General features: G+C 42.7%; 2 protein-coding genes across 3 annotated transcripts in view; both read right to left on the bottom strand.

Annotated features, from left to right (window-relative positions):
- Positions 1 to 16,943, bottom strand: part of LOC138965706 (scavenger receptor class F member 2-like) — a 50,673-nt gene that overhangs the window by 28,191 nt on the left and 5,539 nt on the right. For both annotated transcript variants that reach the window (XM_070337884.1, XM_070337883.1), the window contains exons 3-6: positions 10,517 to 10,693; positions 10,077 to 10,211; positions 9,063 to 9,158; positions 2,323 to 2,427 (exon numbers count right to left, since the gene is read on the bottom strand). In XM_070337884.1, coding sequence (XP_070193985.1) covers positions 2,323 to 2,427; positions 9,063 to 9,158; positions 10,077 to 10,211; positions 10,517 to 10,550 — 370 coding nt within the window. In that variant the 5' untranslated portion in view covers positions 10,551 to 10,693. The remainder of the gene's footprint in view (positions 1 to 2,322; positions 2,428 to 9,062; positions 9,159 to 10,076; positions 10,212 to 10,516; positions 10,694 to 16,943) is intronic.
- Positions 1 to 16,943, bottom strand: part of LOC138965701 (uncharacterized) — a 53,108-nt gene that overhangs the window by 19,474 nt on the left and 16,691 nt on the right. The window lies entirely within an intron of this gene.

A 16,943-nucleotide genomic window follows, 5' to 3' on the forward strand; every position in this document is an offset into this window, starting at 1 on the left:
TACATTTAGTCAAGTTTTGACTAAATGTTTTAACGTAGAGGGGGGAATCGAGACGAGGGTCATATGGTGTATGTGTGTGTGTGTGTGTGTGTGTGTGTGTGTGTGTGTGTGTGTGTGTGTGTGTGTGTGTATGTGTGTGTGTGTGTGTGTGTGTATGTGTGTGTGTGTGTGTGTGTGTGTGTGTGTGTGTGTGTGTGTGTGTGTGTGTGTGTAGAGCGATTCAGAGAAAACTACTGGACCGATCTTTATGAAACTTGACATGACAGATACTGAGTATGGTATCTCCAGACGTTTTTTTCTCCATTTTTTTTATAAATGTCTTTGATGACGTCATATCTGGATTTTCGTGAAAGTTGAGGCGGCACTGTCACGCTCTCATTTTTCAACCAAATTGATTGAAATTTTGGCCAAGCAATCTTCGACGAAGGCCGGACTTCGGTATTGCATTTCAGTTTGGTGGCTTCAAAATTAATTTATGACTTTGGTCATTAAAAATCTGAAAATTGTAAAAAAAAACATATAGATATGATATGTTTGGATTAAAAACACGCTCAGAAAGTTAAAACGAAGAGAGGTACAGAAAAGCGTGCTATCCTTCTCAGGCAACTAATACCCCGCTCTTCTTGTCAATTTCACTGCCTTGCCACGAGCGGTGGACTGGCAATGCTACGAGTATACGGTCTTGCTGAAAAATTGCATTGCGTTCAGTTTCATTCTGTGAGTTCGACAGCTTGACTAAATGTTGTATTTTCGCCTTGCGCGAATTGTTTTGATTATTGCGATGTTGTGTGGGATAATAATTGTTCAAAGAAGCTTTCAGATGAGCTGGAGAAACTGCAACTCGAATCCACTAGAATTATTGTTGGTGCTGTTAAAGGCACTTCACACGAAAAATAGTATACAGAATCTGGCTTTATACCACTTACAGAGCGAAGACGTCGTCACAAATTAATGTTATATTATAAAATGGTCCGAGGCAATGTACCAAATGACATCAACGTGTTATTGCCACCTCTTGTTTCTGACCTATACCCCTACCACCACAGACGCCCACTAGAGCGTAAGACTCCCCAGTGTAAATCAGATTTGTACACGTCATCTTTTATTCCTTCTGCAACTAGTCTCTGGAATAAGTTGCCTGAAAATATACAACAATGTGATTCTGTTGGTCTGTTGGTCTGTTCAAGCGACATTTCACAGCTTTTGATATTTCAATTCCACCATATTACTATTCCCCAAATCGCAAAACTGAAGTTTTGCATTGCAGGTTAAGACTTGGAATGAGTGATTTACAATATTATATGTTTAATCGCCACCTAGTAAACAACCCGGAATGTTCTTGTGGTTATTTTGCTGAAACTGTTCTTCATTATTTGTTATCATGTCCCCTGTTTAATGATGCAAGAACCGCAACAATCGGTACATTAGCTCCAGAATTTGTTAATATTGACACACTCCTGACAGGTGATTTAAACATGTCCATATTTGAAAATAGTACTATTTTTGTTGTTGTCCAAAGCTATATTGAGAAATCAAACCGCTTTGGGACACCTGGTTTTTTTTTGTTTTTTTTAATATATTACTTGGGGCCCATCTACTTTTTTTTATATTTTGTTGTGTCTTTCGTTCTCGTTTTGTATTTGTTTTCGTTTTCGGTATTGACACAGATTGTGTTCGATAATTAAAACTAAGTTTTCCTTGTTTTTGTTTTGTTTTTGTTTTTGTTTTGTTTTTTCCAAAAATGTGTTGCATTGATCATATTCGGCCATGAAATTTCAGGCATGTTTATGTTAGCACTTATCATAAGTTTTAAACCTGTTGTGCTCCTTCTTAATGATGTTGTTATATTATCATTGTGTCTGTTTACGAATAAAATAATGTTTAAACAAAAATTGAAGGCACGGTTCCTAAACAAGCCACGGTGACACGAAGAAACGATTCATGACGACTATTCAACAACTTCTGATGAAAAGAACAAAACAATGGCGGAACCCTACGTCCTTCAACAAAACGAATTACGTCATTGTTTTCAGGCGGCGGAAATATCGCGTGTCGCGACACACACACAAACACACACCACCCCCCACCCCCTCACACACACACAAACACCTACACACACACACAAGCACCTACACACAAACATCTACACACACACACACACGCCAACACTCACACTCACACACACACACACACACACACACACACACACATACACACACACGCACCTGCATACACACTACCCAACCACCCATACACACACACACACACACACACACACACACACACACACACACACACACACACACACACACACACACGTACCCCCAATGCACTTGCCAGAGTCCTTGTCACAGTCGCCTGTGTTGCAAAACGCGCTGCATGGTGAACAAGTTGCGGTGTGGTGTTTTGAAAAACCTTGCTTACACTCTGAAAATAGGGAAAGGGCAGACCAAAGCAAAATAAATATCAGGTAAAGGTACTCTCTTTCTTGTAGTCCTTGTCCGCCTACAACTGGAGAATCTGTCAGTCAGCGAAGTGATTAAAAGGATGAGAGAGAAAAACATAAACATGTCAAAATGTATTAGTTTATTTAATGCAGGGCTCACCATGGACGCCCGTCCAAGAGGGTTCCGGGACCTCACTTTTAATGTTTAGAGGGTCCATGGACCCCCTACGCGGAGTTTTAGGGGGCCCAAAGAGTCTATGGCCCCGAAAATCCCTGTGTTCATATAACGCATTGTTATCGCGAACTATGTGATATGAAGTGTCTTTTTTATCCAAATATTCAAAGAGTACACTTCAACTATTCCTTGTTAAATGGAACAAATACACTCTTTTCCATATATTTCCGGTGTCAAATTGGCATTTGTGCTTGCAGTATTTTTGACCGACAACTACATTCTAAAAAGAGTACGATAGCGAAAAGTGTGTAAGTCCAGGGACCCGCTCTTTATGGGTTTAGTGCGTCCTGGGACCCCCTCAATGAATTTCTAGTACGTTATTCCGGCTTCTACTGCGTATAGGACGCAGGGACGCACACTTTGAGGAGCCCTGTAATGTATGACACAAAAATGAGAGATAGAGATAGAGGGGAGGTAGATATAGATAGAAAGAGATAGATAGGCAGTGTTTAAAGTTTCAAAATGCCTTGGTAATACATTGCTGCATTATGACTGTCCAGAGTGCAATTTTAATGAAAGTTCTTTCAAATCATCTTCTGTGGCCAAGACTACACGACGTAATTAATACATCTGTATATACGGTTGCAGTTTCCATGGGCTTGTTTCTTTTCAGCGCAGGAGTGTGTTTGTGATTGTATTGTGTGAAGGTGTCATCAAGAGGAGTTCTTAAGAGAGTCGTACTAATTTATCCTATGTGTCGTTGTATGTTTGAAAGAATTGGTCAAAGGAAACATGAAATGAACACTGGGGAATGAATGGGAATGTTACGCTCTTAATTTATCACACAGTCCGTCAATATTGGGTAGTATTACCATCTTAGTGCACCATATCACTAGCTGACCAATCAGGGCTGATTCTAGCTAGGTGATCCTCTAAATGTTATAACGGTCAGGCAGGGACCCTATTTATTTATCAATCTACAATTCAGAAAGACAAACTAAAACTTTGAACTTAAAACTTCAGGGTGACTTATTATATATCATATATCATAGACTAGACAAAGCAAAGCAAAAGGGTTGTTGAACCTGATGTGAGAGTGTTGCGTGAGAACCTGTCAGCTGTTGATATTCATGAGGTCAAGTGTGTGATAGGCTGCGATTGGCTGCATGAGGTCATGTGCATAAGGTCACACCAGCCTCGGTTCTATCCCGTCCCCGTTTGCTGTTCCGTCTAGATTTTCGTAGTCAGTTCTAGTTTTATTGTGGTCGAAATAAACTGCATGGTTAGTGTTAACTTGACTTGTACAGACAAACAAAGGACAGACTCGAGGCTTCTAGTTCCGACATCTTTACTCTCGAAGACGACAAGGGAAACAACTCATGATAGAGGAGGAGCTAGCTGCAGCGTAGCCTCCCATGTGTATATGCAAAACACAAGTCTAAAACCTGGATACGGAAATGGACCTCAGTCCATCAACATCCCCTTCACTTTCAACAAGTTACTTTGGTAACGAAACAAAATACAATGAAGAATAAAACAATGAGAGTTAAAAACTCAATCAGTATGCACTTGCTGAAAACCTATTGTACTTTTAACAACGTAGCAAGATTCAAACTTGTAAAATATAAATTATAACAATACGTAAACAAACGTCTGGCAAAACGCAATGCTCAAAGTAAAATTAGAACTGTTTGCATACTTATGCAAATTCACCTCACTATCCCCCTTTCTCATGGTCAATACAGTATGTTGATTTTGCAAAGTAAATCATTAATATTTACTGATTGTGAGATAAAAACTACAACGAACGGATCAACAAAAACCAAAACAAAACAAAAAGAAAACAGAAGATTAAGTAATCATGAACAAAATAAAAAAAACTTCCATCTAACAGTTTTCTTCCTGCACACAGATCACTCTGATTTGTCCCAGTGTTTATGTCACTCCTTTGTTTTCCGCAATTGTTCTCAGTATCTCTGTCTTGTGCACTTGCAACACAGAATTGTTCTCTTTATGTTGTGTCATAGTCAATCATCCAGGATGGTTTCTTGCGGGCTCGCTGAGGACGCACTGGTATGGTTGACGCTTCTGCAGGAACGTCGACAGGTCTCAGATCCTGGGTAGGTTGTAGTGCTGTTTCTGTGTTGTCAGGGACAGCTACCACTTGGTGTCCTTCATCATTCTGTTGCACTTCAGGTATAGGCTCTGGCTTAATCTTCGTAGGGCGAATGTGTGCTCTGTTTCGTCTGTAAATTGCCCCATTTCGACCCTCAACAATGTAAGATCGATTCGAATGCTCACGTTGCACCGTCCCTTTCTGCCATCTTTGTCCTTCACGATGCTTGTAGTAGACTGGTTGTCCATTTGATAGCAGGGTCAAATCCTTGGCAGCTCTATCGTAGCTCTGCTTTACTGACTGACGCCTTCTCTGTCGCTTCTGCCTCGCCTTCCGTGTCTGCGTCTTGCTTACTGGCTTGTTCGTAGCTGCCGGCAGTCTCGACCTTGTCAGCCGCCCAAACATCAATTGAGTAGGACTCAGCTCCGTGTCCTGCTGTGGGGTGTTGCGCAGCTCCAAAAGCGCATCGTAGACGTTTGTATTGTCCTGAAGGCATTTCATCATCATGTGTTTGATCGTCTTCACTGCCGCTTCTGCTTTGCCGTTTGCTTTAGGGTATAGAGGCGACGACATTGTATGAGTAATGCCCCAACGACTGGCAAAGGACTGAAATTCTGCAGCAGTAAACTGGGGACCACCGTCAGATATCAGTTCAGCTGGAATACCGTAACGTGCAAACAAAACTCTCAGTTTCACGATCACATCACTCGCAGTGGTACCTTTCAGCTGATCCACTTCGATGAAAGAAGTGAAATAGTCCACTGTCACCAGATATTGACGTCCATCGAGATCAAAGAGGTCTATCCCGATCTTCATCCATGGTGCATTCCCATCACTGTGCTGTGTCAGCGTCTCTTTTTTGTTCTCTGGCTTCATCTGCTGGCATGGTTCACAGTGATCTGCCACGTCTTTGATGTCCTTGGCCATGGCTGGCCAATACAGTAGTTCCCGGGCCCGCCTCAGCATGCTGTCATATCCCAAATGAGCTGCGTGTAATCTCCTCTTCATTTCTCCTCTCATGGCTCTGGGAATCAGGACTCTCTCCTTTCAGAAGAATACCATGGTGATGCTGTTCTCCGAGGGTGTCACGGATGTCAAAATACAGTCTGATTGGCTCAGGAACATCTTCTTTCCTCTCAGGCCATCCGTTTCTGATGACATGTAGCAGTGTCTGAAGATCTGGGTCATTCTGCGTCGCTTCTCTCACCTCTTCCCTTGTTCTGTCAGGCATGTCCATTAGCGAGTTGATGGCAAAAACTCGCACATCCGTTCCAGGGTCAGGAAGGTACGCCCTGCTCAGTGTATCAGCAATAAAGAGCTGACTTCCAGGTACGTAGTTGAAGGCAATGTCGTATCGATGGAGTCTCATCATGAGAGCTTGTATCCTCCGCGAAGCTTGACTCAGCGGCTTTCTGAGGATGGCTGCTAGCGGTTTGTGGTCATTCTGGACACGAACTTTGCGACCGAAGGTATACTGGTCAAACCGCTCCAAGCCAAACACTAAAGAGAGTGTCTCCTTTTCAATCTGGGCCCAGTTCTTCTCAGCCGGACTCAGAGCTCTTGAAGCGTACTCCAGGGGCCTGCCGTCTTGCAGAATTGCTGCCCCAAGGCCATCTTTACTGCTGTCAACTTGAATCACGAGTTCCTTTTCTGGATCAAAAAATGCCAGCACCGGTGTGTTTGTCATTTTCTTCTTCACGGTCTCGAACGCTTGGTCACATTCTTGCGTCCACGCCCACTGACAGTCTTTCTTTGTCAGTGCTCTTATTGGTCCCAGGTCACTGGCCAGGTCGGGCATGAACCGTGACAGGTACTGAACCATACCACACAGCCTCCGGACTCCATGCACGTCGGTTGGGGGTGGCATGTTGAGGATTGCAGATACCTTCGCTGGATCTGGTTGGATACCTGTTGACGAAATACGGTGACCCATGAACGTGATTTCGTCTTTCCGGACGTCAGCCTTCTTGTCATTCAGCTTGATGTGTCTCTCAGCACACCTCTTTTGCAGATCGTTAAGATTCTTGTCATGGTCCTATACAGCTTTACTCTTTTCGCCGCCACGACCCACGACGACGATGTCATCGGCTACGCAGAGAACTCCATCGAGTCCATCCAAAGCCTCAGTGAGTCGCTTTTGGAAAATCTCGCTGCTCACCGAGAGGCCAAACGGCAGTCTGGACCATCGGTACCTGCCAAAAGGTGTGATCATGGTCGTCAACAGACTCGACGGCTCGTCCAGACGCACATGCCAAAATGCCTCCTTCACATCAAGTCTTGTGAACACTTTTGCGTTCTGCAGGCTGGGCAGGACATCGTCAAGCGTTGGGAGTTTGAAGTGCTCTCTCATGAGCGCAGCGTTCAAGGGCTGAGGGTCAATGCAGATACGAAGAGAGCCATCACTGTCTTTACGAGTAACTGCCATTTGACTGACCCAGGCGGTAGGTTCCTCGACGCGCAGCAGCACCCCTCGTTCGACAAGCTTGTTTATTTGCTGGTGAACTTCTTCTTGCAATGCCAATGGAATTCGGCGGCATGGCAGGACTTTTGGTTTTGCTTGTGGGTCGACTCGCAGTGATGCTTCTCCCAGGTCACCTAACGTGTCTGCTGTAACACTGGCAATGAATGCACCACGGTTGACTGTTATCAGTCCCAGTTCCTGTATGGTCGACACACCTAACAAACAGCTGAAACTGTTCTCCACCACAGTGAAACGCACACTGGCTGAGACACCTGTCTTGGGATTCACAATGTCCAACACAGCCTCACCCAAAGGCTGCACAACAGTACCGTTCCACATTGTAAGACTGTGTTTCACTGGTGATACTTGCGTCTTTTTCACATATCTTGCACAAATAGTGTTCACATCTGCTGCGCTGTCCAGCTGGAAACGAACTTCGCAGTCGTTGATACGCATCAAGGCTGTCACTCTCTGTTTGTTCTTTGATGTTACAGCAGCCAGATACTGCTGGTCTCTTTCTTCGTTCTCTGTAGACCTGTTTGCTTCAATGGCGTTGACGCTGCGGCATTTTATACTGAAATGGTTTCGCCTTGAACACTTGCTGCAGACTTTTCCCCATGCTGGGCAACTTGTTTTCTTCCTCTCATGTGATCGACCACAAAAATTGCAGTCCTGCACAAACGCTCTGCTATCTCTGTCATCCCCCCCTCTTTTCCTCTGTGAGTCAGTGTTTGATTCGTTTGGAAGATTATCTTTGTCCTTTGTCACTTTGTCTACATGTGCAGAGGTTTCTGACATCTCTTTTGTTTGCTTTGCTGTCAGTTCAAATACCCGACAAATGTCAACAGCTTTCTGTAGATCTAGCTGTCTTTCTCGAAGAAGTAGCTCTTGCACTTTGCCGGTGACTGAGAACACAATCTTGTCCCTTATCATCCTGTCTCTCATTGCACCGAAATTGCACAATTTTGCCCTGGTGCGCAGGTCTGTGAGGAACGCATCGAAAGGTGCTCTGTATGAGACATTCCAAAATCGGTGGGTTTCAATGACCTCACTCGTTTGAGGGCTACAGAACTCATGTAGCTTGCCTAACACTTTGATGGGGTCCTCCTTGTCGTCATTTTCATCAAATACAAAATGTTCAAACACTTCTTGAACCTGGGGACCAGCGCAGTGTAGAATAATGGCAGTCTGTGTCTTTTTCGGCTTTTCCGACGCGCCGGAAGCTCTCATGTAAAAATCCATCTGCCGCCGCCACGTGCGAAATGATTCTGACAGATTATCGTCGGACAGATCAAGAGAGGGGGGCTGTCGAAAAGGACTCACCGCTTCGGCCATCTTCTCGTAGTTCGTGGGTTGCTCCTGTCTTTACACTTCAGGTGTTATTTACGCTGCCACCATGTTAACTTGACTTGTACAGACAAACAAAGGACAGACTCGAGGCTTCTAGTTCCGACATCTTTACTCTCGAAGACGACAAGGGAAACAACTCATGATAGAGGAGGAGCTAGCTGCAGCGTAGCCTCCCATGTGTATATGCAAAACACAAGTCTAAAACCTGGATACGGAAATGGACCTCAGTCCATCAACAGTAATAAAACCGTTATTTATGCTGACTGTTAGCAAAAGATAACAGACATGTCTCAAAAACGATATCAGCATTCGACTGACGTCTCATACTTGATTTGTTTTTCCGACATGTCTGTTATCATTTGCAAACAGTCAGCATATTAGAAATAACTAGTAAAAGTGGTGATCCTAAAAGGAAAAACAAACATACGGATGACAATATCTTGCGGCGAGACTTTAACAGATTGCTCTTTAAATAACAACATATGCATACATATTATATACTGCGATCTCTTACCGAAGCACTTCCCTGCGGTCTTAACACACGTGCCGGTTGCACAGTTGGATTCACACGTGTTTAAACAATTGTTCCCCCATCGACCAGCCACACACTCTGAAACAAAACATGCACTTTGAAGTATACAGAAAAGGCGGACATTATTTTCCATGTTATGTTTCGTTCTAGTATTGTTGCTCGTATCTTGTGTTTCAACAAAGCAGTTTTAATGTGTACGTGGTGACGGTTTTATGTTAACTGGAATGTTAGTCCTGATTAGAGCGCATTAGCCGCGACAGACAGAAACAACAGATTCGTCAACCAGTCCAAAGTCGCGAGTTATCAAGAACTCTTTTCCTCAGCAGTCTTGCGTCGTTATTTTCTCAGAACCAAGATATATGGCTCATAGTATCGGCCTTTATTTGAAACAATCCTTTTTTTGAAGATTGTACTTTCACGTGCGTTTGTAACATTGCTAACCCTCATGAGCTTGTACAAATACCTGCACCAAACAATGTGCGCTCTTACTGTATGCATAATGAAGCTAGGCGTCAGTTTTAAGGCACATACCTTCTTGCGTAAACATTGGCTCACCATTTCAGATCTAAGCAGGTTTTTGTATTAAATGAGACCATCCGTCAACTTAATAACATATGCACGCACACATATTGTCGGAATGTTGTTATGATGTGTGTGTTAAAGCCCCAAACGGCCATTCACTTAATGCATTCATAAAAAACATGTTCGACTAACCATCATGAGCAGCCGGGGTAATGCATTTTGGGATGCCTCTCAGTTCGGGGTAGGTCTGATATTTTAAAAACCTGTAGAACCAGTTGCAAGCGGGAGGAGAGTGCCTTTGATATTATGTATAGTTATCCCAAAACAGTACACCATTGTCATTAGACGTAAAGTGTGTATATAGGCAAACATTATGAGATGAACTATAGCATTATCACTTTCTGCATAGACATTTGACAAAAACAACCTTTTGATAATCATAGATGTGGTCAGCTGCGACGAAGCAGTTCTTACCGGAACAGTTAGGTGTGGCACACGTCTGCTCATACTCTAAGCACAGTCCGGATTCTGGGTGACACATGTTGTTCACACACTGGTTCGACCAACACGCCTGGTCACAATCAGGGCCGTACCATCCTGCCTGGCAAACTGAATAACATTGTGATTGATCAGAACAAATTAAAAACAATTGCTTGCCGCGCTTCGTGAAAGGATAACACACACACACACACCCACACACACACACACTAATACACATACACACATACACACACACACACACACACACACACACACACACACACACACACACACACACACACATACACACACACACACACGATAAATACACACGGTTTAGCATTTCGTTGCCTTTTGAAATTAACTTAAACCCAGAAAACTGCTTTGTTAGAAACAGAAAACCATTAAATAGTACACTCACCGTATACACTTACCCCAAATTTCAAATTCACAGAGGTTGATAGTCATATATCTAATGATACGGACCTTCTGTCCGTAGATAACAGAAGAACAGGCCACTGTGTATTTTCTGACGTCTGAAGAGTTGGATATCTCGGTCACACAGGGAAGACTGTCCACTGTGATGTGGAACGGGTAGAGGTTGCTGTATGCTGAAGCACAGGACAGAGTCGACGAAGTGTTAACGTCGGACATAAGTATTAAAACATTCAAGACGCACACTCCTTATCGTTAAAAACGGTTCAGAGAAAGAGAGAGAGAGAGAGGGAGAGAGAGAGAGAGAGAGAGAGAGAGAGAGAGAGAGAGAGAGAGAGAGAGAGAGAGAGAGAGAGCGAGAAAGAGAGAGAGAGAAAGAGAGGGAGAGAGAGAGAGAGAGAGAGAGAGAGAGAGAGAGAGAGAGAGAGAGAGAGAGAGAGAGAGAACGAACGAACGAACTTTATTACTCAAGGATGGAGATTTTAGGCTGACGCCTAGTCTTACAATCTGTCCCTGCTAAAACTAAACATGTATACTGAGCAACAAAAGAAACGCGAACAAATTCTGCAATGTTTGATTGACAAAATCTCGAACAATTATAGAGATAGGATTATCAAACCACAAAAGTTTTATGAAGGCATGTTTGACATAGCTGTTGTGTGATTATTTTAATGCTGCGACTGTTTCAACACACGGGACAAGCAGGTTTAACGTTAACGAAGTTTTGGAGGTCTCGCTCAGTCAGTCTTCATCGCGCTCTCTGGCCACTGATCGGACACTGGTGGCTTCCAATGATGTTCCTGGTAGTGTCAGTGGCTGTATTAAATCGATCTCGAAGACGTTGTGGCAGGAAATTGCGATCTTGTCTTATTGGGGTAATGCGAAAAATCCACCGCGTTGCATAACTGCAGTGCCTCCAATGTCAACAGAACATTGCTGAAGGTGATATACTGTTGACATGTGCACGTTTAAAGCACATGCCAGCGCTTCTGGATCATCCCCAGCTTTAAATCGACCTGGCATTTTGGTGGTGTCAATCTTGGCATCCTGGCTGTTTCAAAAGTGAGACAGGCAGCAAGCGTGCCATGGTCTCTTTTGGTTGCTAATGCATTAGTGAACACATCTCACACATCAGATTTCTCCTGCTCCACTTGCACGTGCTGCGTGCGCGCATTATGTGTTTAACGTTAAACCTGATTGTCCCATGTGTTAAAACAGTCACAGCATCAAAATAATCACACAAAAGCAAGGTCAAACATGCCTTCATCACACTTTTGTGGTTTAATAATTCTAACTCTATAATTGTTGGAGATTTTGTCAATCAAACAATGACGAATTTTTTCGCGTTTCTTTTGTTGCTCGGTATATTAAAATGGATACAATGACAATCGTAAACCGACACAAAGAAAAAAAAAATAACAAAAAAACAACCCAGTTCTACATGTAAAGATTAATCATGCATTATCGCAACTACAACATAATCTTTACGAATATCAAATGAATAAAAACACATTTAAACTGACATATCAAAATACTGCAAAGGGATACAAACAAACAAAATTAATCTGCACCACTCACTCATACATTTACACCACGTCAAGCATACCTGTATACGCATGCACACACACACACACGCACATACATACACACCCGCACACAATCCAACTCACTCACGCACACACACACGCCCACACACTCCATAGCACGCAGACTCATTCTTCTCATCCGCATCCTCGTCATCAGCACATCGTCATCATCATCATCGTCATTTGGCAAGAACAGAATATACATGGGTTAAGATAGGGATGGATTTTACTTCTGGCGATCATACAAAGTAGAAACAACTCACTACTCAAAAGAATTCAAGGGCCACTCAGTTGGTCATTCACCATTCAAAGCAATTAAGATAAACAACAGAAAACATATATCGGAAGTTTAATTTATTCACTTGTTGTTCGATCGGTTACACTTTCATTAACCAACACGAATTATTCATCGAGAAAATTTCATTTGAATGGACATACCCCCATTTTCAAAATTCAGAACAGAGAGCAATTGGCATCACAAGAGTCAATAACGAGTGTGACCTCCATTGGCATTGATGCAGTCGAGGCAGCGCTGACGCATGGACCTGGCCAATGTCTGAAGAGTGTTCTGAGGGATCGCCTGCCACTCCTGCTGCAGAGTGTGGAATAGGACGTTGAGGTTTGGTGGAGGAGGATGATTCGCTCGAATCAGTCGCCCCAGGACATCCCAAAGGTGCTCGATTGGGTTCAGATCGGGCGAACGGGAGGGCCAGTCCATCCTGATAACGTGCTGCTTCTGCAGAAATTCATTGACGACCCGAGCTCTGTGCGCAGGCGCGTTGTCGTCTTGCAGTGTAGTACCTGGTCCGATGGCCTGAAGGACTGGTATGGCTATGGGACGCAGAATGTCATCCCTGTACGCGATGCCAGTCAGGTTGCCTTAGACACGGTGTAGGGGTGTCCTGTGGTGAAGACGGAATCCACCCCACACAATCAGGGAGCCGCCACCATGTATGTTGTGCTCCAGAACGGTAGCGTTGCTGAAGCGCTCTCTAGGACGTCTCCAGACGCGAATTCGGCCGTCGGTGAAGGACAGTGTGCAGCGAGACTCGTCGGAGAAGAGCACCCTGGACCACTGCTGCCTTGTCCAGGCCAGATGACGCCGGGTCCAGACCAGACGAGCTGCACGATGAGCCCTAGTGAGTGGAGGTCGTACCGCTCGCCGCCGTGATCGGATGTTCACCTCGTGCAGACGGTTGCGAACAGTTTGGTCACTGACCAGGATGTTGGTGGCTGTTCGCAGTTGCCCCTTGGGCGTGTTTGCAGTGGCGGTTCTGTTACGCAGGGCTGACACGATGACGTAGCGGTCTTCTCTCCTGGTCGTAATTCGTTGGCGCCCAGACCTCCTTGGTTCTTGCACATTCCCGGTGTTGTCGAAGCGGTCTCTCAGCCTCTGCATGACGGAATGACTTGCAGTCGCCTGCCAACTTCCCGCACTGCTACGCCTTCCTGGAGCCACGCCACGGCCATCCCTCTGTCAGCATCACTCAGTGTTATTGCAAAGGTGTGGATCTTTTCTATTGGCTGAACTGTATCTAAACCTCCAACACTTCTGCTGCATATTATGTCAAGATAGGCTCGGCCTGTGTGTCAAATATTGTTAGAATAAACATGGATCCACTGTGTTCAACTTTTGCATGGTCTCAGTTCTGTATCGCCATGACGCCTCTTTTACCGTTTGTGCTAAACTCGTGTAAAACACCACTGACACTCAACTTTGTCGTACACTTCATACCCAAATATGTTTATGCATTTGTTACTTTGATTTCTTGAGAGAGAGAGATCAAATCAAATCAAATCAAATTTTATTTTTCGAGGGTTGTGGCGTAAGCAATACAACGAGCTTTTTTTCAACCAGCCCTCGCCCAGAGAGGGGACTAATCTAATCACATATTTACACGGATATTAACGTAGAAAAAAAGGTAGAGAAAAACAACAACATATGAATATTTACACATTACATATTATACACAAATATAAAGCATCGTATATGTAACGTAGTGAAAACAATGCTGAATACACATGCATGAGTAAATGTGTTATTAATTTGAGTGTTTATTTGTGGATATAATGAACACTGATGCTTTGGACAAATGAAAATATAATCAAACGAAGTCTTCCATCACTGTGATTTTTCGTAATTTAACATTAAATACAGTGAAAGGTGTTTTTTGAAAGTATTGAGACTCATTGGGACTCTCACAAATTCCGGGAGAGAATTCCACAGGACGCTACCAGAATAGGCTAAGCTTGATTTGAAGAGATCTATCCTTGGAATTGGGACGTTAAACTTTCGGTTTGGTTTCACTTTAAAGTTTGCAACGAAAGTTCGTGGTGCACGGCCGGAAAGTATTTTGTGAAGGAGCACGCCTTCATTTAATTTAAATCTTTGTTTTAGTGGGAGAATCTTAAGTTTCTTATAATCATGAAATACAAGACTGGATTGTTTCAGTAAAATTAGTTTCAGCGCTCGCCTATGTAAACTATACAATGGTTTTAAAATATTAGCACTGGCAGAGTCCCAGATGGTTGAACAATAATCTGTGATGGTTTGTATATATGCGTTAAAGTATAATAACCTTGAGTGCTGATCTAGAAAGTGTTTAATTCTATTTAACTGATATATTTTTCTGGACATTGTTTTACATACCGACCGAACATGATGGGCCCAAGACAAATTATTATCGATATTTACTCCCAAAACTTTATGATCTCCTACCTCCTCTATTGCGTCGTTACCAATTAATATGGAATGAGGATTGTTTCGTATGTTTTGTCTCTTTTGTCTTGTTGTTATTAACATGTATTTGGTCTTTTTAGGGTGAAGACTCATGTGGTTATACTCCGTCCAATGAATGAGATCATCTACACTGTTCTGCAACGATGAATAAACTTTGTCTAATTTTTTATCAGTAGTGTGTAGGGTCGTATCGTCAGCAAAGAGTTCGCAGTCATCATTAATACTAAGAGGAAGATCATTAATATACAGGGAAAAGAGTAGTGGTCCAAGGACAGAGCCCTGGGGAACCCCGTATAACACAGGTCTTTTGCTGGATACGGTTGAATTAACGCAGACAGACTGCTCTCGCCCAGCTAAGAAAGAGGAGAGCAGGCATAAGGTTTGGGGTGACATTCTATATTCAACTAATTTTCTTAATAGTAATTCATGATTAATAACGTCGAAAGCTTTAGCAAAGTCGACGAATAAGACACCACAGAGTTGATTATTATTAATGCTACTAAGCCAACTTTCAAGAAGGTTTGTTAATGCTGTGTGGCACGAATGATTTTCTCTAAAACCTGACTGGTTGGAATGTACAAGATCGTATTTCTTCAAATGAGTGGTCAAGTGTGTAAATATGTGTTTTTCAAGTGGTTTTGATAAAACAGGAAGAATTGAGATTGGTCTGTAATTGGCGGGGTCAGAAGAACTACCTGATTTAAATAGCGGGATTACTTTCGCCTCCTTTAATTTGGTGGGAAAGTAGGATTTGTCAAGGCACAAATTATAAACATATGTAAGGGATTCTGCAATAAAAGGGGCAGACAACTTCAGAATTTTCCCATCAAGATTATCCAAACCACGAGTACCTGTTTGTTTTAAGCACAACAGATAATGGAAGACTTCGCTAACAGATAGCAGAGGAATGTCTAAATTATGGGTAATATTTTTTTAATCACAAAACTGTTTCAACTTGTCCAGATTATTCTGTTTCAATCTATCAGTTGTAATTATTTTGTCAACAATAGAAGTAAAATGAATGTTTAGATCATCAGCAGGTATATCAATAACGGGAGATTTTACTGTATCTTTACGAGATAATTGGTTGATCACCTTCCAGATGGCTTTTGAGTTTTGTTTTGAACTGGATGCAGCGAGCTCACGGTAATACTTTCTACGAGCTGCACGTTTCATGGACGTTACTTTGTTTCTCTGTTTTCTGTATTCTTCTTCTTTTCCCTTTCGTTTAAGAAAATCGCGGTAATCAATCGCATGTTGAATGTCGTCTGTAAGCCACTTAGGTTTGGGATGTTGCTGCACACGAGAGGTTCGAAATGGTGCATGTTTATCATATACTTTTATAAACAAGTTGTACCATAAATCAAATGCTTCGTCGGGGTCAGTATAATTATAGATCATTGCAAAATCTGTACAACTGAGTTCCGAAAGGTATGAATCTTGATCAAGTTTTGAAAATAACCTATATGTTATAAATTTATGTTTTCGTTTTGGGATTCTAACCCCTTTTTTCGACCACGTGAGGCACACTGGAAAATGATCACTACAGCTAAAACTTGGAACTGAGGTTTCAATAATGTTAGCTCGAGTTGACACATAGATATGGTCTATAAGCGTAGATGAGGTAGCTGTAACTCTTGTTGGAATCGTTACTAACTGTTGTAAATTATGCAGGGATAACCTTTCCATCCAGCATTTGTTGGGTTTCACTAAATCAAGATTAAAATCCCCCAAAAGTATAATTTCTCTGGATTCAAGACTGACAGCGTCCATCATATCATCAAAATTATCGAACCAGTTAATATGTTCAGCTGGATTCCTGTAGCAGAAACCTATCAATATTGGTGCTGATTTAGGCAATTTTAATTCTAGCCATATTGTTTCAACTGAATGCTGCTCTAAGTGATGAAGTCTATGAAATGATAAAGACTCGTGAATATAAACTAGCAAACCAGTTTCTCGTGTTGATGTAGGGTCTCGACGTACGACATTATACCCTTCAATCTTAACTTCCGCATCCGTGATGTTACTGTTTAATCTTGACTCAGATAGACCAAAAATGTGAAAATATTTGCCTGAATTGAGTAGAACAGTTGCTAC

The sequence above is a fragment of the Littorina saxatilis genome, linkage group LG4 (genome assembly GCF_037325665.1).
Source record: "Littorina saxatilis isolate snail1 linkage group LG4, US_GU_Lsax_2.0, whole genome shotgun sequence".
In the NCBI taxonomy this organism is placed as follows: Eukaryota; Metazoa; Mollusca; class Gastropoda; order Littorinimorpha; family Littorinidae; genus Littorina; species Littorina saxatilis.